The sequence below is a fragment of the Pristiophorus japonicus genome, chromosome 5 (assembly GCF_044704955.1).
Source record: "Pristiophorus japonicus isolate sPriJap1 chromosome 5, sPriJap1.hap1, whole genome shotgun sequence".
Lineage (NCBI taxonomy): Eukaryota > Metazoa > Chordata > Chondrichthyes > Pristiophoridae > Pristiophorus > Pristiophorus japonicus.
In genome coordinates, this window is record NC_091981.1 from 178,354,219 (window position 1) to 178,381,981 (window position 27,763).

General features: G+C 46.2%; 1 protein-coding gene across 1 annotated transcript in view; it reads right to left on the reverse strand.

The window, feature by feature from the left end:
- Positions 1-23,133: 23,133 nt before the first annotated feature.
- glipr2l (GLI pathogenesis-related 2, like) overlaps positions 23,134-27,763 on the reverse strand; it is a 38,483-nt gene continuing 33,853 nt past the window's right edge. Inside the window, exon 5 of the mRNA XM_070881130.1 lies at positions 23,134-23,536. Coding sequence (XP_070737231.1) covers positions 23,376-23,536 — 161 coding nt within the window. The 3' untranslated portion in view covers positions 23,134-23,375. The remainder of the gene's footprint in view (positions 23,537-27,763) is intronic.

Genomic DNA, 27,763 nt, shown 5'->3' on the forward strand with positions numbered 1-27,763 from the left:
TCGGGCAGGGCCCATCCCCAGCACCAGATTTACAGGTAGGTGGCATTGGGTCGGGTCAGGAGTGCGGGTCCGTTCGGGGGGAACATAGGTCGGGGAGAGCGCGGGTCGGGGTCGGGAGCGCGGAGCGACGTCGGGTAGGGTCGGGTCGGGTCGGGGGTGGGGGGGCAGTCGGGAGCACGGGTCGGGTCGGGGGGCGGGGGGAGGAGGGAGGTCGGGTTGGTTCGGGTAGGGAGGGTGCGCGGGTCAGGTCGGGTCGGTTCGGTTCGGTTCGGGTCGTGGGGGTGGGGGCAGAGGGAGGTCGGGTCGGGTCGGGGGGGGCTGGAGACAGAGGGAGGTCGGGTCGGGTCGGTTCGTGTCGGTTCGTGTCGGGGGCGGGGGAAGGGAGGTCAGGTTGGTCGGGTCCGGTCCAGGTGGGGAGGAGGGGGGTCAGGAGCGCGGGTCGGGTCGGGGGGGGCTGGTGGGTGGGAGGTCGGTTCGGTTCGGGTCGGGGGGGGTGAGGGAGGTCAGGTCGGGTCGGGGGGGGGTCCGGTCCGGGGGTCGGGTCGGGTCCAGGGGCGGTGGGGGGGGGAAGCGGGAGTCGGGTCGGTGTCGGGGTCGGGTCCGGTCCGGGGGCGGGTGGGGGGGGTCGGGTCCAGTCCAGGGGCGGGGGGTGGGGGGGAAGCGGGAGTTGAGTCGGGTCGGGAGGAAGCAGGAGCTGGACGTGGGAGACAGCCTTATTCACGCAGCCCCAGTGAGGCCATTCGGCCAGGGCTAGGGGCTGCGTGCTTCGGGCCCCTCTCATACAGTTTTGGGCACCTGGAGCTACTGCACATGCGCGCCCACTGTAGCGCGCATATGCAGAAGTCCCGGCACTGTTTTCAGTGCAGGGACCTAGCTCCGCCCCCCACAGCTCGTGCTGCGCCGCGCCGAGAGCCAGAGGACCAGCAGGGAGCCGGAGAATCTGTAACTTTTTTTTAGGCGCACTTTGTGGCACGAAAAACGGGCGTCCAGGTCAGGGCTGTGTCGTTCTAGGCGCGGCCCGAAACTTGGGCCCTATTAGTGCAAATTTGGTTTGCCCAGTCCATATGTAGATTAAAGTCCCCCATGATTATTGTATTACCTTTGTTACACGCATCTCTAATTTCCTGATTTATGCTCTGCCCTACATTACCACAACTGTTTGGGGGTCTATAAACAACTCCCACCAATGTTTTCTTCCCCTTGCGGTTTCTTACCTCCACCCAAACTGATTCCACTTCTTGATTTTCGAGCCAAGATCCTTTCTCTCTATTTCTTTATCCCATCTTTTATTATCAGGCCTGCCCCTCATCCTTTTCCATTTTGCCTATCTCTTCTAAAAGTTAAGTATTCTGCAATTTTAATTCCCAACCTTGGTCACTTTGCAACTGCTTAAGTTTCTGTTCTTCTGCACAGCCCCCTATATGGAATTAGAAAGATAACAGCTTCATTTTGAAAAATCACAGGGCAGCTCTTACAGCTTTGCTCAGGCAGATACAAGCAAAAATGTAGCACAATATTAAAATACCATTTCATTTATTTATTCTTTAAATAAAGTCACAAACATAATTGTGATTTGATAATGTAAGATTAGGGGGTCAAAATTGGCCTATTGTGCGCCTCTCGTTAGCGCCTCCGGGGTGGGGGGGGGGAAACAGAGGGGGTGCGCTTGCGGCTCCCACGAAATTGTGCAGGAGTTAGTGGAGGCACTAAACCAGTAGCGCAGCGCCCCTGCTGGTAGTGCCCCTGGCTGCTGCACCTCCGGCAATGATGTCATCAGAATGCGCGCCGACCCCTTTTCGCTCCGTAGCAGAAATTGGGCAGAACCCCGCGTGGCTGCCGTGGGCAATGTCAGCGCCAGATTTACGTATCGCGAACCAGGCCACACTCCGCTTGCAGGGTGAAACCTAAAGGGGAGGTGCTCGCTGCCATTTATTTTTGCCGATTTACCGGTCGGGCCTTTCTCTGCCAACTTTGCGGCGTCCGTGCTGTGATCGTGCAGCTCGGCATTCCGTTTCGATGCCGGGCTATGGCCATGGCACCCCGCATCCCTGGTAGCCTAGTGGAGGCCCATCAAGAGTAGTACAGAGCTCGCAGCGTCCCTCCCGTTTAATAGAAGGGGAGGGCCTGTGAAACACATCAGCGCGTCGTGTTGCGCACGCTTAGCACCCTCGAGCCCACCCTGGAGCACCTGACATTGCGCTCCACTTCCTCTCAGGGGCAGTTACCCCAATTTAGGTCACGGGGCGGGACTTCTGAGCCGGGCGCAGGAAGTCCCGCCGCACGAGGGTCACTGCCCCCCAGTGGGGTGCTCCGGAATTTCACGGCCAGGATGTTTTAATATATTTCTTCTCGGGATGTAAGCCCGCATTTATTGCCCATCCCTAGTTATCCTGAGAAGGTGATGGTGTTGGCCCTTCTCCTTGAACCGTTACAATCCTTGTAGTCATGTTGCTTCCACATAGATGTTAGGTTGGAGAATTCCAGGATTTTGACCCAGTGACAATAAAGGAACATCAACATATGTCCAACTCAGTATGGTGCATGACTTTGAGGGAAACTTGCAATTGATGATGTTCCAAAGACATCAGTATGCTTGTCCTTCTAGATGGTAATGGTCATGGATAGGGAGGTGCTGTAGATGTAACCGTGGTGAGTTGCTGCAGTGTATGCTGTTGATCATACATTCTGCAGCTAATCATCATCATCATCATGGGCAGTCCCTCGAAATCGAGGAAGTCTTGCTTCCACTCTAAAAGTGAGTTCTCAGGTGACTGTACAGTCCAATATGGGAATTACAGTCTCTGTCACAGGTGGGAGACACAGTTGGAGGAAAGGGTGGGTGGGGAGTCTGGTTTGCCGCACGCTCTTTCCGCTGTCTATGCTTGGTTTCTGCATGCTCTCAGCGACGAGACTCAAGGTACTCAGCGCCCTCCCGGATGCTCTTCCTCCACTTAGAGTGGTCTTGGGCCAGGGATTCCCAGGTGTCGGTGGGGATGTTGCACTTTATCAAGGAGGCTTTGAGGGTGTTCTTGAAACGTTTCCTCTGCCTACCTGGGCCTCGCTTGCTGTGTAGGAGTTCCGAGTCGAGTGCTTGCTTTGGGAGTCTTGTGTCAGGTATGCGGACGATGTGGCCCGCCCAACGGAGCTGGTGGAGTGTGGTCAGTGCTTCGATGCTGGGGATGTTGGTCTGATCGAGAACACTGACGTTGGTGCGTCTATCCTCCCAGGGGATTTGCAGGATCTTGCTGAGACATCGTTGGTGGTATTTCTCTAGCGATTTGAGGTGTCTGCTGTATATGATCCACGTGCCAGTGATGGAGCAATGGATATTGATTACAGTGGCAGGGACACCAATCAAGTGGCCTGCTCTTTCTTGTGTGGTTGTTGAGTGTTGTTGCAGCTGTACCCATCCATGCAAAGTTACGAAGAAAATAACTGACATCCAACACTGAAATATTGGGGTCAAATTCTAATTGCTGTTTAGCCAGCCTCCTGCTGTAACTCTTGCCTTGTCCCTCAGAATAACTCAGGTAAATAAACTGAGGCTGAGGCTTGACCTTAGTTTGGAATTCCCGCTTGGCCATGGAGGAGGCGGATCCTCTGCCTGTCCCTTGCAAGGCCATATACAGAGGAGGTGGGCCACAGGAAGTTGTTCATGCTTCCTCTGCCCATAACACTGGAGAACGACAGATCCAGTGACATGAGGCGTATAAGAAAAAATTAAAATATGCTTGCAGAAAGGCATAAGCGGACCTCACCGGTGGGTCCCGGCCAGAGAATTAGCCTGAACCCCCGAAGAATAGATTAAAATAATGATTAGCTCCCTTACAAGTGGGACTGAGGTGGGAGCAAAGCATGGGATCTCTAGGTGAGGGGGTCCCTCAATAGAAAGCATGGCCGGAGTTTCCGTACCGTGGGGCAGACAGACACTGGTGATGTCTCTGTGGCATGGACACTCACTAGCCCCATGAAAATTAGCTGCCCTCCCACTGACCTCACCAGCTTGGATGGGGTCCGCACTGGAGAGCAGCAGTGAGCGCAGTGCTGGTATAACTGCCAGGGTCATGATCCGCGGATTTCCCGCTCCCTCGTGTTTTCAACAGTGAACCTTCTCAGTCCTTCCCAGTTTGTTTTTCAGGTTTAATGTGTGTAACTAGTGATGACATTACTCTAAGTCATGGCAATTTGTCACATTTTTTTCAGCTTATCCAAGTTCCATTTAGAACACCACCAGATTGATTGCATATAAGTCAGAGAATGTCAACAGCAGCAATCACTCTGACTTCAAAATTCTGACCCTCATCAAGGATGGAGAACAGCTAGATCAGCTGCCTGCAGCTGGAGTTTGGGGAAGAGCCAATTCTGCCGGGACTCTACGCCACTTTTTCACTCCAACCATTGTTCTAGTAATTTGGCAGAACAGCCTCTGTGCAATTTCAGATTCAGGTTACTATTGTGTTTTATTCAAGGAGACACATAATGTTTCTTTCTCTCTCTCCTCTCCTGAAAGTGCTGACTTGCATTGGAGCACAGGTCCATGGGAACTGCCTAAAACAGTGCCAGCAGGTTATTCAACTGGTGGAGCAGCACAGGTGAGCAGTGCCCGCCCCCCCCCCCCCCACTCATGCAGTGTCCCCCTATTGGAGCTTTCCAGTAGAAATTGCTGAATGAAAAAAAGGAGTGGCAACCATGCCTGGTTTCATATCCTCTGCAGCCCAGGGGAACTAAGGCCAATTGTTGTGTCACGTCAGCTGAAATCAGCTAACTCTGCACTAACAAAGATCGACCCTTAGATCTTCCTGATTTTCACATTTTAGTATCACTCTAGGCAGTGCACTCACTATTTGAACTAGTTATCGGAATGCATAGTTTCCCATCTGTCGTGATCGCTACCATTATTTTTCTTTTGATCAAATAGGATTTTATATGATCTGTATTGATTTGAAATGGCCTATGGTATTCATGTTTTATATATGGTAAGTGGATCATATTCATGAAATGTAGTTGTGTAAGCTTCTGTATAATATCTGGGATTTGCACCTACTCTTGTTCTTGTTGGTCAGTCAGTGGAATGTTGCAATGATTCCTGACCTTCTGCTTCACTGCAAAGTGTGATGTCTCCTATTTCATTTAATACTGCCTTGTAATTCCTCTGGCTTACATCTATGTTGCTGTAACATAGATACATCTATGTTGCTGTAACATAGATGTAAACCAGAGGTGTAGCAGATCATAAAGTTATCAATATTTTGTGACAGTTCTTCTGCAGCATATGATTATTTTTTTTTCCTGATTTTTTTCAAGATATGTTTTTTTTCAAATGTTATCATTTATAACACTGGGTGATTGTTTAGCTTTGGATTTCCACCTTTACTCAATCAAGCTTGGCCACCTCGGGCAATACCAGTGCTCCCTCTACAGACAAATCTTCCTTTTATACCAAGGTCATGTGAAGGAAGAACTCCGAAAACCTCCCTTTCACCAAACCTCCTCCCCTACACCCTCCCTCCTTCCTCACTTTTGCACAGAAAGTAGCTGCTCCCACAAAGAATTTCTCGAGGTGTCAGCTGTGGCTCAGTGGGTAGCACTCTTGCTTTTGAACCAGAAGGTTGTGGGTCCACATCCCAATCCAGAGACTTGAGCGCACAATGGAGGCTGGCACTCCCTATGCTCACTGCGTCTCGGCTGCAGTTTGATAACTGGACTTGCTGACTGTACTCGAGATGTTGTGTCCAGAATTTGTTCTGTGCTCAGCCTCTGTATCATAAATATAGATTTCAGGCTGCAATCCTTTGCTCCAGGTTTACATCCATGTAAAACACAAGCCGTTCCTCCCTTTACTTTCACCCCCACATGGTAGATCACTAAACTTTAGAAATGGGCCTCTTTAATGCTATATTGTACATTCAAATACTGTATATAGAAAGAGAAGGCAAAAAGAAACACGTTCAGAACATTAAAATCTTAGAAAATTCATTAAATTGTAAATTGTATGGTATTGAGCGATCAAGTGGTCAATAGAAAAAGTCCAAAATAGGAAATCATGCAATACAACTGTGAGCTGGCAATAACAGCTGGAGTCATTACACTGTCCCAGAGCCCACACCCACTCTACAGAAACATAGAAACATAGAAACATAGAAAATAGGTGCAGGAGTAGGCCATTCGGACCTTCGAGCCTGCACCGCCATTCAATAAGATCATGGCTGATCATTCCCTCAGTACCCCTTTCCTGCTTTCTCTCCATACCCCTTGATCCCTTTAGCCATAAGGGCCATATCTAACTCTCTCTTCAATATATCCAATGAACTGGCATCAACAACTCTCTGCGGCAGGGAATTCAACAGGCTAACAACTCTCTGAGTGAAGAAGTTTCTCCTCATCTCAGTCCTAAATGGCCTACCCCTTACCCCTACCACTGTGTCCCCTGGTTCTGGACTTCCCCAACATCGGGAACATTCTACCCACATCTAACCTGTCCCGTTCCGTCAGAATCTTAGAAGTTTCTATGAGATCCCCTCTCATCCTTCTAAACTCCAATGTATAAAGGCCCAATTGATCCAGTCTCTCTTCATAGGTCAGTCCTGCCATCCCGGGAATCAGTCTGGTGAATCTTTGCTGCACTCCCTCAATAGCAAGAACATCCTTCCTCAGATTAGGAGACCAAAACTGAACACAATATTCCAGACGAGGCCTCACCAAGGCCCTGTACAACTGCAGTAAGACCTCCCTGGTCCTATACTCAAATCCCCTAGCTATGAAGGCCAACATACCATTTGCCTTCTTCACTGCCTGCTGTACCTGTATGCCAACTTTCAATGACTGATGAACCATGACACCCAGGTCTCGTTGCACCTCCCCTTTTCCTAACTTGCCTCCATTCAGATAATATTCTGTCTTTGTGTTTTTGCCCCCAAAATGGATAACCTCACATTTATCCACATTATACTGCATCTTCCATGCATTTGCCCACTCACCTAACCTGTCCAAGTCACCCTGCAGCCTCCTAGCGTCCCCCTCACAGCTCACACCGCCACCCAGTTTAGTGTCATCTGCAAACTTGGAGATATTACACTCAATTCCTCATCCAAATCATTGATGAATAATTGCAAAGAACTGGGGTTCCAGCACTGAGCCCTGCGGCACTCCACTAGTCACTGCCTTCCATTCTGAAAAGGACCCATTGATCCAGATTCTCTGCTTCCTGTCTGCCAACCAGTTCTCTATCCACGTCAGTATATTACTCCCAATACCATGTGCTTTGATTTTGCACACCAATCTCTCGTGTGGGACCTTGTCAAAAGCCTTTTGAAAGTCCAAATACACCACATCCACTGGTTCTCTCTTGTCCACTCTACTAGATACATCCTCAAAAAATTCCAGAAGATTTGTCAAGCATGATTTCCCCTTCATAAATCCATGCTGACTTGGACCGATCCTGTCACTGCTTTCCAAATGAGCTGCTATATCATCCTTAATAATTGATTCCAACATTTTCCCCACTACTGATGTCAGGCTAACCGGTCTATAATTACCCACTTTCTCTCTCCCTCCCTTTTTAAAAAGTGGTGTTACAGTAGCTACCCTCCAGTCCATAGGAACTGATCCAGAGTTGATGGACTGTTGGAAAATGATCACCAATGCATCCACTATTTCTAGGGCCACTTCCTTAAGTACTCTGGGATGCAGACAATCAGGCCCCGGGGATTTATCGGCCTTCAATCCCATCAATTTCCCTAAAACAATTTCCCGCCTAATAAGGATATCCTTCAGTTCCTCCTTCTCACTAGACCCTCTGTCCCCTAATACTTCCGGAAGGTTATTTGTATCTTCCTTCGTGAAGACAGAACCAAAGTATTTGTTCAATTGGTCTGCCATTTCTTTGTTCCCCATTATAAATTCACCTGAATCCGACTGCAAGGGACCTACGTTTTGTCTTCACTAATCTTTTTCTCTTCACATATCTATAGAAGCTTTTGCAGTCAGATTTTATGTTCCCGGCAAGCTTCTTCTCGTATGCTATTTTCCCCCTCTTAATTAAACCCCTTTTCCTCCTCTGCTGAATTCTAAATTTCTCCCAGTCCTCAGGTTTCTTGCTTTTTCTAGCCAATTTATATGTCTCTTCCTTGGATTTAACACTATCCTTAATTTCCCTTGTTAGTCACGGTTGAGCCACCTTCCCCGTTTTATTTTTACTCCAAACCAGGATTTACAATTGTTGAAGTTCATCCATGTGATCTTTAAATGTTTGCCATTGCCTATCCACTGACAACCCTTTAAGTATCATTTGCCAGTCTATTCTAGCCAATTCACGTCTCAAACCATCGAAGTTACCTTTCCTTAAGTTCAGGACCCTAGTTTCTGAATTAACTGTGTCACTCTCCATCTTAATAAAGAATTCTACCATGCTATGGTCATTCTTCCCCAAGGGGCCTCACACAACAAGATTGCTAATTAGTCCTTTCTCATTACACATCACCCAGTCTAGGATGGCCAGCTCCCTAGTTGGTTCCTCGACATATTGGTCTAGAAAACCATCCCTAATACACTCCAGAAAATCCTCCTCCACCACATTGCTACCAGTTTGGTTAGCCCAATCAATATGTAGATTAAAGTCACCCATGATAACTGCTGTACCTTTATTGCACACATCCCTAATTTCTTGTTTGATGCTGTCCCCAACCTTACTTCTACTGTTTGTTGATCTGTACACAACTCCCACTAGCATTTTCTGCCCCTTGGTATTCCGTAGCTTTAACCATACCGATTCCACATCATCCACATTTCTTACCAATGCATTAATTTCCTCTTTAACGAGCAATGCCACCCTGCCTCCTTTTCCTTTCTGTCTATCCTTCCTAAATGTTGAATACCCCTGGATGTTGAGTTCCCAGTCTTGGTCACCCTGGAGCCATGTCTCTGTGATGCCAATTACATCATACCCATTAACTGCTATCTGCGCAGTTAATTCGTCCATCTTATTCCAAATACTCCTCGCATTGAGGCACAGAGCCTTCAGGCTTGTCTTTCTAACACACTTTGCCCCTTTAGAATTTTGCTATAATGTTGCCGTTTTTGCTTCTTGCCTTAGGTTTCTCTGCCCTCCACTTTTACTTTTCTTCTTTCTATCTTTTGCTTCTACCCCCATTCTACTTCCCCTGTCTCCCTGCATAGGTTCCCATCCACCTGCCATATTAGTTTAACTCCTCCCCAACAGCACTCGCAAACATTCCCCCTAGGACATTGGGTCCGGTCTTGCCCAGGTGCAGACCGTCCGGTTTGTACTGGTCCCACCTTCTCCAGAACCGGTTCCAATGTCCCAAGAATTTGAATCCCTCCCTTCTGCACCACTGCTCAAGCCACGTATTCATCTGAGCTATCCTGTGATTCCTACTCTGACTAGCACGTAGCATTGGGAGCAATCCTGAGATTACTACTTTTGAGGTCCTACTTTTTAATTTAGCTACTAGCTCCCTAAATTCATCTTGTAGGACCTCATCCCGTTTTTTTACCTATATTGTTGGTACCTATGTGCACCATGACAACTGGCTATTCACCCTCCCTTTCAGAATGCCCTGCACCCGCTCTGAGACATCCTTGACCCTTGCACCAGGGAGGTAACATACCATCCTGGAGTCTCGGTTGCGGCCGCAGAAACATCTATCTATTCCCCTTGCAATTGAATCCCCTATCACTATAGCTCTCCCACTCTTTTTCCTGCCCTCCTGTACAGCAGAGCCACCCACGGTGCCATGAACTTGGCTGCTGCTGCCCTCCCCTGATGAGTCATCCCCCTCAACAGTATCCAAAGCAGTCTATCTGTTTTGCAGGGGGATGACCGCAGGGGACCCCTGCACTAGCTTCCTTGCACTGCTCTTCCTGTTGGTCATCCATTCCCTATCTGGCTGTGTACCCTTTACCTGCAGTAAAACCAACTCACTAAACGTGCTATTCACGTCATTCTCAGCATCGTGGATGCTCCAGAGTTCATCCACCCGCAGCTCCAGTGCCGCAATGCGGTCCGTCAGGAGCTGCAGGCAGATGCACTTCCCGCACACGTAGTCGTCAGGGACACTGGAAGCGTCCCTGACTTCCCACATAGTACAGGAGGAGCATAACACATGTCCGAGCTGTCCTACATGAAAGTAATGTACAGAATAAATACAAAGTCTTGAGATTGTTTTTAGGTATGTTTAGTTAGAATAAATTTAAAACACAAGCAGAATGAGGCTCAATTACAACTACTGATGAGCAAAGGACCAAGTTCAGGATTTAAAAAAAAATATGCAGACATCACATTTTACCTCAGTGAGCTTCTTCAGGTATCCAGGCATTTAAAAAAAATGATTTTGCTTTTTGTAAGACTAGTCTCCTAAGCCGTTGCTGACAGATAGTCTGGGGCTTGGAGCACAGCAATGTTCAGCTGTTGAAGGTACAAAGGCCACTACTTAGTAAGTCCCTGTGAGTTTAACTACTCTACAGTGAGGGAACTTTGCAGCGTGAAAAAAGAAATCAGCATGAAAAGTCTTTCTTTTTAAAAAATATGTACACATACACTTTTTACACATATTTGTTGCCAAGGTCACAAAGTTTAACTCAAGTTATTCAGGGTTTATTGTTGTTCAGGCCGCAAGTCAGAACTCAGGACGAAATGTCTTAAATTGAATTTTCTTTTAAAAAGTCATAGGCTACAGACATCTGACTCCTGTGTTAATAGATGTCTTTTTTTGATGACGGACATTCCGAATTATACATTCTGAATAATTGTCTCTTGCCTTCCTTTAAAAAAAATTGCGAGCCTCAGTTGCAAAGACTTTGGGCACAATTTTCCCCAATGCCGTTTTTTGGCGTATTGCCAGAGTTACGACTTTTTTTTGGCCACAACTACTCCAAAAAAGTAGCAAGTTTCCCCGTTCTATTATTTTTAACTTGGCGCTGCGCAGCCTGTCCTTTAGCTTCGGGGTGGGGGGGGGCGATTGCGGGGGGCCGGGGGGAGCCTAATGTCTGCGCCGAAAAAACAATGCCCCCCCCATTCTATGCATGCGTGAAAAAAAAGGATGCTTTTGAAGTGATTGTTATGGGCGCGCATGCATAGTACAGCTCCCGGTCTGCATTCAGCCATTTTTAAAGAGCCAGCTGTGTGTGAGAACTTTAATTGTCATTGGAAAAATCGGAGCTGCAATACAAGATGCAATGCAGCGCAAGGACCAAGAATTTCTTACAGGATGAAGTGGAGGCACTAGTTACTGTGATTGAGTACAATTGAGTACGGCACAAGCTGGACACCAGCAGAGGTCACATAAAAGTTTCACCAAAAGAAATGAAGAAACGCTGGAACCAACTTGCAGAAGATTACTGTGCAAGGTGACCACCCCGAGGTCTGGAGGCCAGTGTAGGCCAAGTATCTTGGTCAAGTAGTTAGTGTAGGTAATATTTTTATTTATTCAATGGAATTGCAATTATAAATGTGACCATCTGTATATGTCCCACCCAGCAGAAAGACACCCTCTCTAAAAAGATATATGTTCAGCTTTGCAGAGGAAGGTGGCACACAAAAAAAGGGAAAGAACTCGAACAGGAGGAGGCCCGGCAAATCTGCACCCACTGACACACTTGGAAGACAGGGTTGTTGCTTTGATGGGTCCTGCCTGGAGAAAAGCAACCACCACTGCACAAGTTGGGCCCACACTCGAGGCAGAGGGTAAGCCCTGGAAAATTCCAGTTTGGCTTTCCTAAATGTTAAGGACTTCGCGGGCTAGCCATGCTTCAGTTCATGGGGATGTTTCCATCAGCTACACTTCGGTTGATGCAATGTGCTATCATTCATCATGGTCCTTCAAATGAGCCTGCTGCCTGCGCTGTGTGAGCCTACTCATGCCACCCACCCTGCCCCCTCCTCTGCTGCTAACCATTTGTCTGTTCTGTTATATTTTGCAGAACATGAGGCCAACCCTGATGAGGCTGAAACCAATGCAGAAGATTACTCAGACACGGACGAGCCTGAAGAGGAGAATATCTTCCAATCCCACCTTCCAGACCAAGAGCATGGGGGTGAGGGAGAGGGGGAGGTGATGGATGAAGTCCCCACTGTTGTACTCACTCTGGAGGAGGTGCAGATGACGCCCATTGAGGTGCCAGCCCCTTTCCTGAGTGGTACAAGATTGCTGGGACATTCCATTGTTTTCCCAGTCCGAGGCTGGGGATTGCAGTGGGGTCCAGCGAGGCACACCCAGGGCCCCACTGTCCCAGGCTGCGGGGCCCAGTGGGATGCAGCGAGCCACACCCAGAGTGAGGAGGGGAAGGAGAGTTCAACAGATGTGGTTCAGGTGATGGCAATGAGTGCGGAGGGCATTGACCTTACACGAACACTCCTGGACACCATCAGTGGGGTGGGTGATGAGGTATCGGGACTGTCGGGAGAAGTAACAACACTCTCACAAGAAATGGGAACACTGACCAGGGAGGGAATGTCTCAGGCAGCGGAAACAATGTCGCAAGTAGCTGATGTGCTGCCAGTGAACCTGAGGGAGGAAATGTTGCAGGTAGCTGCTGTTGTTGTTATTATTATTGTTGTTACTGTTGTAACATGTTCTCAAATTCAAAGTTTTTTGTAAATTATGTAAATTTACAAGTTTAAAAGTTCGTAAGTGATCTTAAAGTTTTTAAGTCATCTTAGAGTTTGTAAGTGATTGTAACTGAAAACTTTAATAAAAATATTCTTGTATCAAACTTTAAAGTTAAGTACAAACAAGTGTTTGTTAAACTTTTGAATAAAATATTTGAAATTATAACTGAATCATTTCCATTATTTACACAACTTTTTGACGTAAAGAAGAATCATTTCCATTATTTGTTCCATTAACACAGCACAACATTACGGAACAGGTCCAAACAGTAAACATGATCCATTTGGAATAGTTGCCGCTGGGCCTTCAGGCAGCAAAGCGTTCACGGATGAGCTTTTGGCGCAAGGCTCGAGCAACCGTTAAAGGGGCACGATGGCCCGCCCTCCTCCACCATCGTGCTCCGGGTTCAGGTAGTTGCATGGCTTCCTCATCCTCCTCGTCATCTGCATCTTCCTTATCATCAACATCAGCCACTCTCACCTCAGGTGGGTCTTCTACTGCCAGCTGCTGTTGCCTCATGATGGCTAAGTTATGCAGCATATAACAGGGGAGTATTGCAAGTAGCCTCCGGTATGGTCCAGGCATCAGAAACGCTGTTTCAAGATGCCAATGGTCCTCTCTATTATGCTGCGCGTCGCAATGTGTGGCATTTTGTATTGCTGGTCAGCTTCCGTCTGGGTTACGTGTAGGGGCGTCATGAGCCAGGTGGCGAGGCCGTTCCCTTTGTCATCCAGTAGCCAGCTCTGCCCTTCTGGCTGCTGTGTAGGATAAATGCATCAAGGTACTCCCAGAGTATCTTGTATCAACTGCCATGATATGATGCATGTCATCACACACGAGCTGCACATTAACGGAGTGGAAGCATTTTCTGTTCCTATACATCTCGGAATCCACCAAAGGTGCTCACAAGCTGATGTGGGTACAATCAATGCAGCCCTGTAACTTGGGGAAGCCAGTAATCCTGGAGACACCCACAGCTCTTTTACACATTGCCTGGGCGGTCATGGGGAACTTTATGTTGTCATTCCTCCCGTCATATAGTGCAACAATCACCTGCCGAATGCAGATATGTGTTGCATGTTGAGAAATGGCGCACATATCCCCAGTTGTGGCCTTCAACGATCCAGATGCATAAAATGAAAGTGCAGCTGTAACCTTCACTTCAACTGACAAAGCAGTCCTCCTGAAGCTTCTAAGTTGCAGGTCTGCTTTTCCTAACTCACAGATCTCACTTACAACTTCTTTGCGGAAACGCAGCCTTGTTTCAGTCTGCATCACTCAGGTTCAGGTACGAATGCCTGTCTCGATATACCCGATGTGGGTAAGGCCTCCTGCCCATCACCCTACATGCTCTGAGGTTCCTCATGCAATGACGTTGAATCAATTGTCTCCTCCACAGTACCTTCATGCAGAAGGCGTGCACGAGGTATGGCATTGTCAGTATTGCCTCCATGATTAAATTGTACCCGTGCAAGAAGCTCAAAACAGCAGGCAGGACAAGCTTCTTTGTTGTCTCTCTCCCCAAGGTCGACACCCTTGGTCTGAGCATGCACAATAGGCTTGCTTAGATCGGGAATCACCCTCCCCCCTCCCCCGGGCTTCAATTGATGCTGCTTACTGCATAGTGTAAGACTTCTTATGCTTTCAGTTCAGCTTCCACCCCTGGGCTTCATTTGAAGCCGAGATCCAAGCCCTTATGTCTGGGCGAGGGATTGTTTCTGCCGGCCAAAGTTCCAATCCTCGAGCCCGGTTTGGAGACGTTCGGTGGTGGCATGCCACTTTTTTAAAAATCCAAAATTAAAGATTTGCATGAAACTTCCATTATCTGCATTTTCAGTTGGAAAAGATTAAGCTTCATGAAGCATATATTAAGCATATATATGTGTTCTTGACTCCTTCCAAACATTCGCCTAAAAACATGGCGTCTTTCTGCACCGATTTTTTAACGTGCGCTGGTTTTTCTCAAGTGCCCAGAAGGGTTTTTGGGAGTGGTCACATACGCCGTTGTAGGAAAAATGTAAACCGGCCAAACTTGCATAAATGTGGAAAAACTGACGCAGACATCAGGTTACGCAAAAAAAAAACTAACCTAAAAAAATCATAACTGAGTTACGCTAGCACACAATCTTTGGGGAAACTTGGATTTCTAAATTTAGGCCAAAAAAATGCACAAATCACTGGAGAAAATTGAGCCCTTTGCCCTTTCAGTATGACACAGGACAATATGGCCAGCAAAGGTGCATATGTGTAGCATTGTTTTATATTAACTAGTTGTTCTCACATGGTGCTGTACATGGGGAGTCAAGACCAAGTGCCATCTTCAGGTGAAACGGCTTTGGAAGGCCGTGTATAATGGGAGCATGCAGGCATAATTCAGCCTCCATTTTAATGTTATACATTCTGTCCTTATTTTTATATACTTTGATTTCATTATGATCATCTATAGTTAAATAGCAGAACTTGAGTTTGGGAAGCAGGTAGAGTTGGTTGGAGCATTGGAGGTTTCTCCAGATTACAGGAGTTTCTCTGCAATACTGGCACAGGAGCTGGAAAATGTAAAACGAATACATAATAGTGCCACCACTGAAAGGAGTATGTAACTACTGTAGTATGTAAAGTGACTTTACATCGGCAGTTTCATTCATATATGTGGACAGAGGAATTTATAATAGGAAAGGTTAATAACAGGAGTAACATTTTGCACCCAGGAATTATGTACAGACATAAGATTTTTAATATAGACTTATCCACCTTATATATAAAGAAATCAATAAGGGGGAACCAGTGGATGTGGTGTATTTGGATTTCCAGAAGGCATTCGATAAAGTGTCACATAAGAGGTTCTGCACAAGATAAAAGTTCACGGACTTGGGGGTAATATATTAGCATGGATAAAGGATTGGCTAACTAACAGAAAACAGAGAGTCGGGATAAATGGTTCATTTTCCAATTGGCAAACAGTGACTAGTGGGGTGCCGCATGGAGCGGTCTGGGTCTTCAACTATTTACAATCTATATTAATGACTTGGATGAAGGGACTGAGTGTAATGTAGCAAAGTTTGCTGATGATACAAAGATAGGTGGGAAAGCAAATTGTGAGGAGGACACAAAAAATCTGCAAAGAAGACAGGCTAAGTGAGTGGGCAGATGGAGTATAATGTGGGAAAATGCGAGATTATCCACTTTGGCAGAAAAAAATAGAAAAGCAAATTATAATTTAAATGGAAAAAAATTGCGAAGTGCTGCAGTAGAGAAGGACCTGGGGGTCTTTGTGCATGAAACACAAAAGTTAGTATGCAGGTACAGCAAGTATTCATGAAGGAAAATGGAATGTTGGCCTTTATTGCAAGGTGGAATAGAGTATAAAAGTAGAGAAGTTCTGCTACAACTGTATAGAGTATTGATGAGGCCACACCTGGAGTACTGCGTACAGTTTTGGTCTCCGTATTTAAGGAAGGATATACTTGCATTGGAGGCTATTCAGAGAAGGTTCACTAGGTTGATTTCGGATATGAGTGGGTTGACTTATGAAGATAGGTTGAGTAGGTTGGGCTAAAACTCAATGGAGTTCAGAAGAATGAGAGGTGATCTTATCGAAACATATAAGTTAATGAGGGGGCGCGACAAGGTGAATGCAGAGAGGATATTTTCACTCATCGGGGAAAATAAAACTAGGGGACATATTCTCAGAATAAGGGGCCACCCATTTAAAACTGATATGAGGAGGAATTTCTTCTCTCAGAGGGTTGTAAATCTATGGAATTTTCTGCCCTAGAGAGCTGTTAAGGCTGGGTCATTAAATATCTTTATTGCTCAAAATTCTGTCTATCTCCGCCTTAAAGGAGTAAAGGGTTATGGGAAACAGGCAGGAAAGTGGAGCTGAGTCCATGATCAGATCAGCCAAGATCCTATTGAATGGCAGAGCAGGCTCGAGGAGCCAAATGGCCTACTCCTGCTCCTATTTCTTATGTAAATGTCACACTGTGCGCAAGTTATGCAAAGCTGTGGTAACAAGTATTCAGGTAACGAGCAAGTCATAAGAACATAAGAATTGGGAGCAGGAGTAGGCCTTACAGCCCCTCAAGCCTGCTCTGCCATTCAATGAGATCATGGCTAATCTTCTACATCAACTCCACTTTCCTGCCCTACCTGTATAATCCCATGATTCCCTTAATGCCCAAAAATCTATCAATCTTAGTCTTGAATATACTGTTCCGCATTTGCAAACCAGATTGGATAGTGTTAATTTGCCCCTTTATAGAAAAGTTATGGTTTTGGTGTTAAAAGACAATGTGGAACCATTGATACCAATACCATTTCTTTCTTCCTCAATCCTATTGTAAGATAAAGCCCAAGAGGTAGAAAAACATAAACTAGAGACCTAACACTTAAAGAAGTACCAAGTGATGCAGCAGCAATCAACAAACCAGAAGGAAAAGAAATTTGGACAACACATCAAACCCAAACCTTTGGCCCATGAACATTTTCAAAATAATCTGTACAACATTTTAACTGCAAATACAACTTAAAAATTGAACTGAATATTTTGTGACAGATGTATCCAATTAATTTTCATTCCTTGATCTGTTTATCCATCATCGATTGTTTGCAGTAAGATCAGTGATGTTTAGTCCTAATCTTGACTGAGTCAAAGTAGTTTTATAAATTGGCTTCTCTCCCAACCTCTTTCTTGCCTTCCAGTGAGGAAACCACCACAGACTATGAATTGCTTTGTATCAAGAAATCAAGCCCCAGTGGCTCAAGCAATTGAGTGCTATACTCCTAACCACAAGACGGTGAGTTTCAGGTCCCATGCCTACCAATCAAACTTCCTTATCCTGGTTGAGTGAGTTTTGTTGTTTGTTAACTGGAACAATGGAGTGCCGCATGAAATAAATCCTTCTGTAGGTAGGTTGCAGTAGAAGAAAGAAACCAAATAATGCACCTTTAAGATGACCACAGTTCAGATTAATTCCACTGCATACTGACCAATTTTGAAGCACATTGTTGCTGGTCGCTAAGTAGCTTATGTCCAGGACAACCCTGCTCTCTTGGCTGGAGAACACCAATGGCCAGCCAGAAAACACAATGGGGATCAAAAATATAAACATAAAAATATATGCATGTGCCTTTACTCCAACAAAAATAAGGAAATAGTGGGAGTGTTATCAATGATCATTCTGTCACTTTACCTATCTGAAGGCTAAGAACACATGTTGAATATTTTAAAACAAGTTCTAAAACTCTGCTGGTCCTGCCCCCATCCCCATTTCATGAGCCGACAACACAACCATCTGCACTTTCCCACTGAAAACAGAAAATTATTTTTCACCTCTCCTTCTTTGCAATGGGAGAAGCTGTCAGCACCATTCTGATTCAGCCAATTTACATTATAGAATCAACAAGGCCATATCTAGATTTTGAAAATATTTTAATGACATTAAAAACTTAACTTGCTCCTCCATGGCTCAACTGCTAAGAGCAGCAAGTCGCTGCAGCCTATAGGCCATGAAGACCCAGGTTTGTTACCCTATGTGGGAGCAGGAAAAGAGTGGCAGCAAAGATGGTACATTTAGCCTCAGCACCTACGGGTTAAGAAGGGAAAGAATCAGCCATTCCTCATCACTAACCTGTGATCCCAGATGGAGGGGAGCAAGTGTTGATGTCAGCTGAGGACAGGCTTGGTCTAAGGTGGATGAATTAACTGCACAGATAGCTGTTAACGGATATGATGTAATTGGGATTACAGAGACATGGCTCTAGGGTGACCAAGGCTGGGAACTCAACATCCAGGGATATTCAATATTCAGAAATGATACACAAAAAGGAAAAGAAGGTGGGGTAGCATTGCTGGTTAAAGAGGAGATTAACGCAATAGTAAGGAAGGTCATTAGCTTGGATGATGTGGAATCTGTATGGTGTTCCGCAGCTCTACCGAAATGGCAGAAAACGCTAATGGGAGATGTGTACAGACCACCAAACAGTAGTAGTGAGGTTGGGGTTGGCATCAAACAGGAAATTAGGATGCGTGCAATAAAGCAGTTATCATGGGTGACTTTAATCTACATATAGATTGGGCTACATATAGATTGGGCTAACGAAACTGGTAGCAATACGGTGGAGGATTTCCTGGAGTGTATAAGAGATGGTTTTCTAGACCAATATGTCGAGGAACCAACTAGAGAGCTGGCCATCCTAGACTGGGTGTTGTGTAATGAGAGAGAATTAATTAGCAATCTTGTTGTGCGAGGCCCTTTGGGGAAGAGTGACCATAGTATGGTAGAATTCTTCATTAAGATGGAGAATGACGCAGTTAATTCAGAGACTAGGGTCCTGAACTTAAAGAAAGGTAACTTCGATGGTATGAGACGTGAATTGGCTAGGATAGACTGGCGAATGATACTTAAAGGGTTTATGGTGGATAAGCAATGGCAGACATTTAAAGATCACATGGATGAATTTGAACAAGTGTACATCCCTATCTGGTGTAAAAATATAATGGGGAAGGTGGCTCAACCGTGGCTAACAAGGGAAATTAAGGATAGTGTTAAATCCAAGGAAGAAGCATATAAATTGGTCAGAAAAAGCAGCAAACCTGAGGACCGGGAGAAATTTAGAATTCAGCAGAGGAGGACAAAATGTTTAATTAGGAGGGGGAAAATAGAGTGTATGGGCCCAAGTTTCGACAAGAAAAAAAACGGGCGCCCAATGGCGCCTAAAAAAATCCTCGGTATTCTCCACCTACTTACAGGTCCTCTGGCTCTCGGCGCAGTGCAGCACGAGCTGTGGGGGTGGCGGAGCCAGGTCCCTGTGCTGAAAACAGTGCCGGGACCTCTGCACATGCGTGCTACAGTCGGCACGCAAGTGCAGTAGCTCCAGGTGCCGAACTGTGTGGGAGGGGCCCGAAGCACGCAGCCCCTAGCCCTGGCTGAATGGCCTCACTGGGGCTCCTCCCACGGCCAGCTCCTGCTCCCCGCCGCCGACAAGACCCGACCCGACACCCGCTTCCCCGCCGCCGACCAAACACCCGCTCCCCCCCGCCCCGACCTGACACCCGCTCTCCCCCCACCCCCCCCGACTGACCCGACCCGCGCTCCTGTTCCCCGACCCGACTCCCGGACTGGATCCGATCCGACCTGACCTCTCCCTTTCCCCCCCCCCTCTCTCTCCCTCCCCCTCTCTCTCTCTCTCCCTCCCTCTCTCTCCCCCTCCCTCTCTCTCCCTCCCTCTCTCTCCCTCCCTCTCTCTCTCCCTCCCTCTCGCCCTCCCTCCTCCCCTCTCTCTCCCTCCCTCTCGCCCTCCCTCCTCCCCTCTCTCTCCCTCCCTCCCCTCTCTCTCCCTCCCTCCCTCCCCCCTCTCTCTCCCTCCCTCCCCCCCTCTCTCCCTCCCTCCCCCCCTCTCTCTCCCTCCCTCCCTCCCCCCCTCTCTCCCTCCCTCCCTCCCCCCCTCTCTCCCTCCCTCCCTCCCCCCCTCTCTCTCTCCCCCCCTCTCTCTCTCCCCCCCCCCTCTCTCTCTCCCCCCCCCCCCCCTCTCTCTCTCTCTCTCTCTCTCTCCCTCCCACTCAGCGACACGAATGGCTGCAGCATTCTCCCTGGCTGAAGCACTTTCACACAGGTAGGAAGATGGTTTATTTAATCTTTTCTTGGCTTATAAATGTTTATTCAGGTTGGATTTATTTGTATAATATTTGTAGAAGTATAAATAAGGATTTATTGTCGAATTTAATGAGTTCCCTCCCCCCCCCCACCTCGTTCTGGACGCCTAATTTGTAACCTGCGCCTAATTTTTTAATGTGTAGAACAGGTTTTTTCAGTTCTACAAAAATCTTCACTGGCTCCATTCTACTTTAGTTTGGAGTACATTTTCACTGTGGAAACTTTCAAATCAGGCGTCAGTGGCCGGACACACCCCCTTTTGAAGAAAAAATTCTGTTCTAAACTAGAACTGTTCTACCTGACTAGAACTGCAGAAAAAAAAATGTGGAGAATTGCGATTTCTAAAATAGTCCGTTCTCCACCAGTTGCTCCTAAAAATCAGGTGCGAATCATGTGGAAACTTGGGCCCTATGAGAGTAAGCTTGCAGGGAACATAAAAATTGACTGCAAAAGCTTCTACAGATATGTGAAGAGAAAAAGATTAGTGAAGACAAATGTAGGTCCCTTGCAGTCAGAATCAGGTGAATTTATAATGGGGAACAAAGAAATGGCAGGCCCATTGAACAAATACTTCGGTTCTGTCTTCACTAAGGAATGCAGACCACCTTCCGGAAATACTAGGAATTGAAGGAAATTAATGGGATTGAAGGCTGATAAATCCCCAGGGCCTGATAGTCTGCATCCCAGAGTACTTAAGGAAGTGGCCCTAGAAATAGTGGATGCATTGGTGGTCATTTTCCAACATTCTCTGGATCAGTTCCTATGGATTGGAGGGTAGCTAATGTAACCCCACTTTTAAAAAAAGGAGGGAGAGAGAAAACAGGGAATTATAGACCGGTTAGGTTGACATCGGTAGTGGGGAAAATGTTGAAATCAATTATTAAAGATGTAATAGCAGCACATTTGGAAAGCAGTGACAGGATCAGTCCAAGTCAGCATGGATTTATGAAAGGGAAATCATGCTTGACAAATCTTCTAGAATTTTTTGAGGATGTAACTAGTGGAGTGGACAAGGGCGAACCAGTGGATGTGGTGTATTTGGACTTTCAAAAGGCTTTTGACAAGGTCCCACACAAGGGATTAGTGCGCAAAATTAAAGCACATGGTATTGGAGATAATGTATTGACATGGATAGAGAACTGACAAGAAGCAAACAGTAGGAATAAACAGGTCCTTTTCAGAATAGCAGTCAGTGACTAGTGGGGTACCGCAAGGTTCAGTGCTGGGACCCCAGCTATTTATAATATACATTAATGATTTAGACAAAGGAATTGAATGTAATATTTCCAAGTTTGCAGATGACACTAAGCTGGGTGGCAGTGTAAGCTGTGAGGAGGATGCTAAGAGGCTCCAGGGTGACTTGGACAGGTTAGGTGAGTGGGCAAATGCATGGCAGATGCAGTATAATGCAGATAAATGTGAAGTTATCCACTTTGGTGGCAAAAACAGGAAGGCAGAATATTATCTGAATGGTGACAGATTAGGAAAAGGGGAGGTGCAACGAGACCTGGGTGTCATGGTACATCAGTCATTGAAAGTTGGCATGCAGGTACAGCAGGCGGTGAAGGCCGCAAATGGCATGTTGGCCTTCATAGCGAGAGGATTTGAGTATAGGAGCAGAGAGATCTTATTGCAGTTGTACAGGGCCTTGGTGAGGCCACACCTTGAATATTGTGTACAGTTTTGGTCGTTTAATCTGAGGAAGGACATTCTTGCTATTGAGGGAGTGCAGCAAAGGTTCACCAGACTGATTCCCGGGATGGGCAGGACTGACATATGAAGACTAGATCGACTAGGTTTATATTCACTAGAATTTAGAAGAATGAGAGGGGATCTCATAGAAACATAACATTCTGACGGGATTGGACAGGTTAGATGCAAGAAATATGTTCCCGCTGTTGGAGGAGTCCAGAACCAGAGGTCACAGTCTAAGGATAAGGGGTAAGCCATTAAGGACTGAGATGAGAAGAAACTTCTTCGCTCAGAAAATTGTGAACCTGTGGAATTCTCTACCACAGAAAGTTGTTGAGGCCAGTTCGTTAGATATATTCAAAAGGGAGTTAGATGTGGCCCTTAAAGCTAAGGGGATCAAGGGGTATGGAAAGAAAGCAGGAATGGGGTACTGAAGTTGCATGATCGGCCATGATCATACTGAATAGCAGTGCAGGCTCAAAGGGTGGAATTGCCTACTCCTGCACCTATTTTCTATGTTTAAGTAGTGATGCCTCTCCCCTCCTCCATGGTCGACTAGCCCCATTAATAAATCATCATCATAGGCAGTCCCTCAAACGAGGATGACTTGCTTCCAGGAGAGTTCACAGATGTTTCAATAAAGGACCCGATGTTCCAGTCCTGAACTCCAGTTGAGGGGTGGAAGATGCCTGTGCATGAATTTCTTTTTTTTTTTTAAAAACGTGTGGTAACCGTTGCACATCAGCCACCACACGGGCTTGACAGAGCTAGGCCTTTAGCCAGTGGCAAGGATTAACCAGGACGACTGGAGACCTGCTCTGGTGCATGGACCTAGTGCGCACACATATCGCATTATACATAGAGAAATACCCAGAGGGCAAGTGGTGTCTATGTAGCCATACAATAACTAAAAAGCAACCCAGTGAGAGAAGAATAAATGACTTGCTGAACAATAAAGGGAACAAAATTAATTATTAAAAAAAGTAACCTACAAGTTATGACAATGTGGTAACTTGGACAGCTTGCAGAAGGATATTGTTGCGCTCAGTGAAACAAGGCATTCCATGCAAAGCCCTAAACACGGCAGTAAGTTATTATTACACAGAGCATCTATAGCAGAGTGGCTAGTCTTGTGGACGAAGTACTTATGGAGCAGCATGGAGTGTCATACATCAGACTGTTTATTTAGTGTCCATATTCATGTGGTTGATTGGTTTGGTACTTTCTGAACAAAGGCACAACAGAGGCATCAGCAGCAGGTCTTTTGAGCACTATATGAGGAAGTGTAACATTAATACATTTCAGAGCCAGATCACTGGATGACAAATCCTATAGGTGAATGTTCAAACCCTTCATTTTTCACCATTGGTGACATTCACGGTCTGTGTCAAATGTTACAAATTTACTTCTTCAGAGGCAGAACATTTTCTTCAAAATATCCCCGGTTCATGATGTTGCCAGCTGGAAAATATCTGGCCACTACGAACGTGGAGCCATCCGGGGCAGAGGCCTTCCCAACCCCCAACTTCTTGCTGTTTTTCCATATCATTGCTGTAAAGTGACCTAGGGAAGAGATAAGACCAGATGTTAATGGACAGGTGATCCACTGGGGACATTACTCCCAACGTGTGGGGTGTACCGTGCTTCTCCCTCACACCCCAATTACTCATCAGCTGGATGCTTTGCAACCAATTTACCAAATGTAGACACAATCCCTCATGTTGACACAGTCTAATCAGATTCCAATGCAACGCAATTGTATCAAACTGCAAGTGAGCACTGGTCATAAAAATACCAGCCTCCACCGTAAAGAAAGAAAAATCATTCATAAACGATCTGAACTGCAGTGAGGCAAGAGCACAGAGAGGTGGAAAACTAATTTAGAAAACAAGCTTTTCATTCAAAATGCCCTCAAAAGCTGTAACAGTTTTGACTTTTAGAATGTACACTGCAGAAGAAAAGTCGGTTAAGCTTTGAAAACAACACTTGATTTCAGAGAGTGTGAAGTTCTAAAAGTGCCGCAGTAAGTACATATCAAAGCCTCTTTCTCGCTTTCACTCCGTGCTGTAATGTAGATTAACATCTTTGGTGGTCTCCCACCAACTTCCAGTGGATGTTAACCCAGCTGGAGTGGTTAAAAAGGCAAATTAGGGAATATTTGTATTTGTGCAACAGTTTAAGGATTTAGTTGCTCAACAGTTGAGTTTGTGACTTTTGTGTTTCCAGCTACAGACTGTTCCCGAGATCAACAATACACTAAAAAAACAAACACTTTGTTGGCCTGTGTGCCTGTGGCCAGAAGAAATTGTGGCACGTGATGTCCAGTGCTTGGGCAGCCAATTTATGATGAGAGTCTCAATGCCATTGCTGGGATTACCATTTCTAGATTGGGAAGGCCTCAGCTACTGATAGCTCCAGATAGTTTGCAGCTGGCAACATCTTGCGATATTTTGAGGAAAATGTTCTGCCTCCCAAGAAGTAAATCTGTATGGTAGCATTTCCTCTGAAGCCAGGGCTCCCTGAGGAGCTAGCTTTACAATATAAATTGTACAGCACTGAAGATCACTGGTTTCTTTGTAAAATGTATTACTTTACCCTACCAGAAACCATTAATGGCAACAGTGCACTTCAGCACCAGTATGACTCATCTAATCATTCTGGTTCAGTGCCAGTGAACAATCCATAGACCTGACCATTTTCTCCAAAACAAAACAAAAGCAAAATACTGCGGATGAAGGAATCTGAAAAAAAAAGATTGTGTGTCTGGAGCAGACCTTCCCTTTTGCTCTTTCCTCCCCTCCCCTCTTTCCCTGCCTCTGTACTTGCTTAAAACCTATTACATCTCGAACTTTTTCCAATTTTGATGAAAAGTCAATGAGCTGAAACGTTAACTCTGTTTCTCTCTCCACAGATGCTGCCAGACCTGCTGAGTGTTCCCAGTGTTTTCTGTTTTTATTTCAGATTTCCAGCATCCGCAGTATTTTGTGTTTGACTTAGCCATCCATTGGCTTGACCACATCAAAAATTAAGAGATTTGATAGAGGTGTTCAAAATCATGAATGTTTTGATAAGAGTAAATAAGGACAAACTGTTTCCAATTGCAGAAGGGTCAGTTACCAGAGGACATAGATTTAACGTAATTGGCAAAAGAACCAGAGGCTTCATGAGGAAACACTTTTTTTTTTAAACACAGCAATTTGTTGAAATGCTCTGCATGAAAGGGTGGTGGAAGCAGATTCAATAGTAACATTCAAAAGAGAATTGAATAAATCCCATCTCAAAGCACTTTACAGCCAATGAAGTACTTTTGGAGTGTAGTCACTGTTGTAATGTGGGAAACAAATCTGCACATAAGCAAGCTCCCACAATGTTTTATTGTTACCAAAGATGTGCTGAATGTCTACCTTCTGTGCCAGATCATTCTATGATTCTTTGAGAACACTTAGTCCATGTGAATTCCTGGACTGATTTTGATCGCCCGCAGGGATCAGCGAGGAAATTTCCAGACTATTTTGCCCTGATTGACCCTGGGTTTTTCTCTGCTTTTTTTGCATCTCCCAGGAATGCGGGGGGTAGGTGGGAGGTGGGAGTGGGAAGAAGTATTTAGCCATGGTGGCCTGGCCATCATGGTGTGGGACAGGCTTGTTGGACCAGCTGATCTTTTCCTAGCCGTCAACATTCTATGTTTGTAAGTGAGAATGACCCTCAATCTGCCCCGGCCTTCTTCCTTCTTCCAAAGTTACTGTGCGAAATTCAGTTGACCATCTACCCCAGCTTTCCTCAGGTATCTGCACCCGTATAGGGCTTTTCACATCCTCGGGATGCCTTAAAGCACTAAGACAAAAGCAAAATACTGCAGATACTGGAAATATGACACAAGAAGCATAAAATGCTGGAAATACTCAGCAGGTCAGGCAGCATCAGTGGAGAGAGAAACAGAGTTAATGTTTCAGGTCAATGATCTTTCGTCAGAACTGGAAAAAGTTAGAGATGCAATAGGTTTTAAACAAGTACAGAGGCAGGGAAAGGGGAGTAAAGAACAAAAGAGAAGGTATGTGATAGGATGGAAGGCAGGAGAGAGTAAATCACAGAAGGGATAATGGTGCAAAGCAAAAGGAGATGGTAATGAGACAAGTAAAGAAACAAGAGATGGGTCTAGAAGAGGTGTAAATGGGAATTGCAGAAACATCCCCAACAACTGCTGTCTGGAAAAAATGGGAGCAGAGGTTCATCATCATCATAGGCAGTCCCTCGGAATCGAGGAAGACTTGCTTCCACTCTTAAAATTAGCCCTTAAGTGGCTGAACAGTCCAATACGAGAGCCACAGTCCCTGTCACAGGTGGGACAGATAGTCATTGCGGGAAGGGGTGGGTGGGACAGGTTTGCCACACGCTCTTTCCGCTGCCTGCGCTTAATTTCTGCATGCTCTCGACCATGAGACTCGAGGTGCTCAGCGCCCTCCCGGATGCACTTCCTCCACTTTGGGCGGTCTTTGGCCAGGGACTCCCAGGTGTCGGTGGGGATGTTGCACTTTATCAGGGAGGCTTTGAGGGTCTCCTTGTAACGTTTCCTCTGCCCACCTTTGGCTTGTTTCCTGTGAAGGAGTTCAGAGTAGAGCATTTGCTTTGGGAGTCTCGTGTCTGGTATGTGAACTATGTGGCCTGCCCAGCGGAGCTGATCAAGTGTGGTCAGTGCTTCAATGCTGAGGATGTTGGCCTGCACGAGGCACTAATGTTGGTGCGTCTGTCCTCCCAGGGGATTTGTAGGATCTTGTGGAGACATCGTTGGTGGTATTTCTCCAGCGACTTGAGGTGTCTGCTGTACATGGTCCATGTCTCTGAGCCATACAGGAGGGCGGGTATTACTACAGCCCTGTGGACCATGAGCTTGGTGGCAATGTTGAGGGCCTGGTCTTCGAACACTCTTTTCCTCAGATGGCCGAAGACTGCAGTGGCGCACTGGAGGCGGTGTTGGATCTCATTGTCAATGCCTGCTCTTGTTGATAGGAGGCTCCCGAGACATGGAAAGTGGTCCACATTGTTCAAGGCTGCGCCGTGGATCTTGATGACTGGGGGGCAGTGCTATGCAGCGAAGACAGAGGTTATGAAATTGCTGAACTCAATGTTGAGCCTGGAAGGCTGTAAAGTGCTAATCGAAAGATGAGATGCTGTTTCTTGAGCTTACGTTGAGCTTCATTGGAACAGTGTAGGAGGCCAAGGTCAGAGAGGTCCAAGTGGGAGTGGTCCGGAGAATTAAAGTGACAGGCAACCGGAAGCTCGGGGTCACGCTTGTGGACTGAATGGAGGTGTTCCGCAAAGCGGCCACCCAATCTACGTTTTGTCTCCCTAATAAATGGGAGACGGCATCGTGAGCAGCGAATTCAGTATACTAAATTGAAAGTACAAGAAGTAAATCAGTTTTACCTGGAAGGAGTATTTGGGGCCTTGGATTGTGGGAAATGAGGAGGTAAAAAGGGAAGGTGTTGCATCTCCTGCACTTGCATGGTGAGATGTCATGGAAAGGGGAGGAGTGTTGGGGGTGTTTGAGGAGTGGACCCGGGTGTCGTGAAGGGAATGGTCCCTTTGGAATGCTGAATGGGGGAAGGGAAAGGAAAATTATGCTGGAGCCGGTGGAAATGGCAGAAGGTGATCCGTTGAATTTTGAAATAACAATCTTAGGTTAAAAACTCTGACCTCAGCCTCGTACACTGTTCCAATGAAGCTCAAAATAAGAGTGAAGAACAGCACCTCACCTTTCGATTAGGCACTTTACAGGTTTCCAGACTCAAC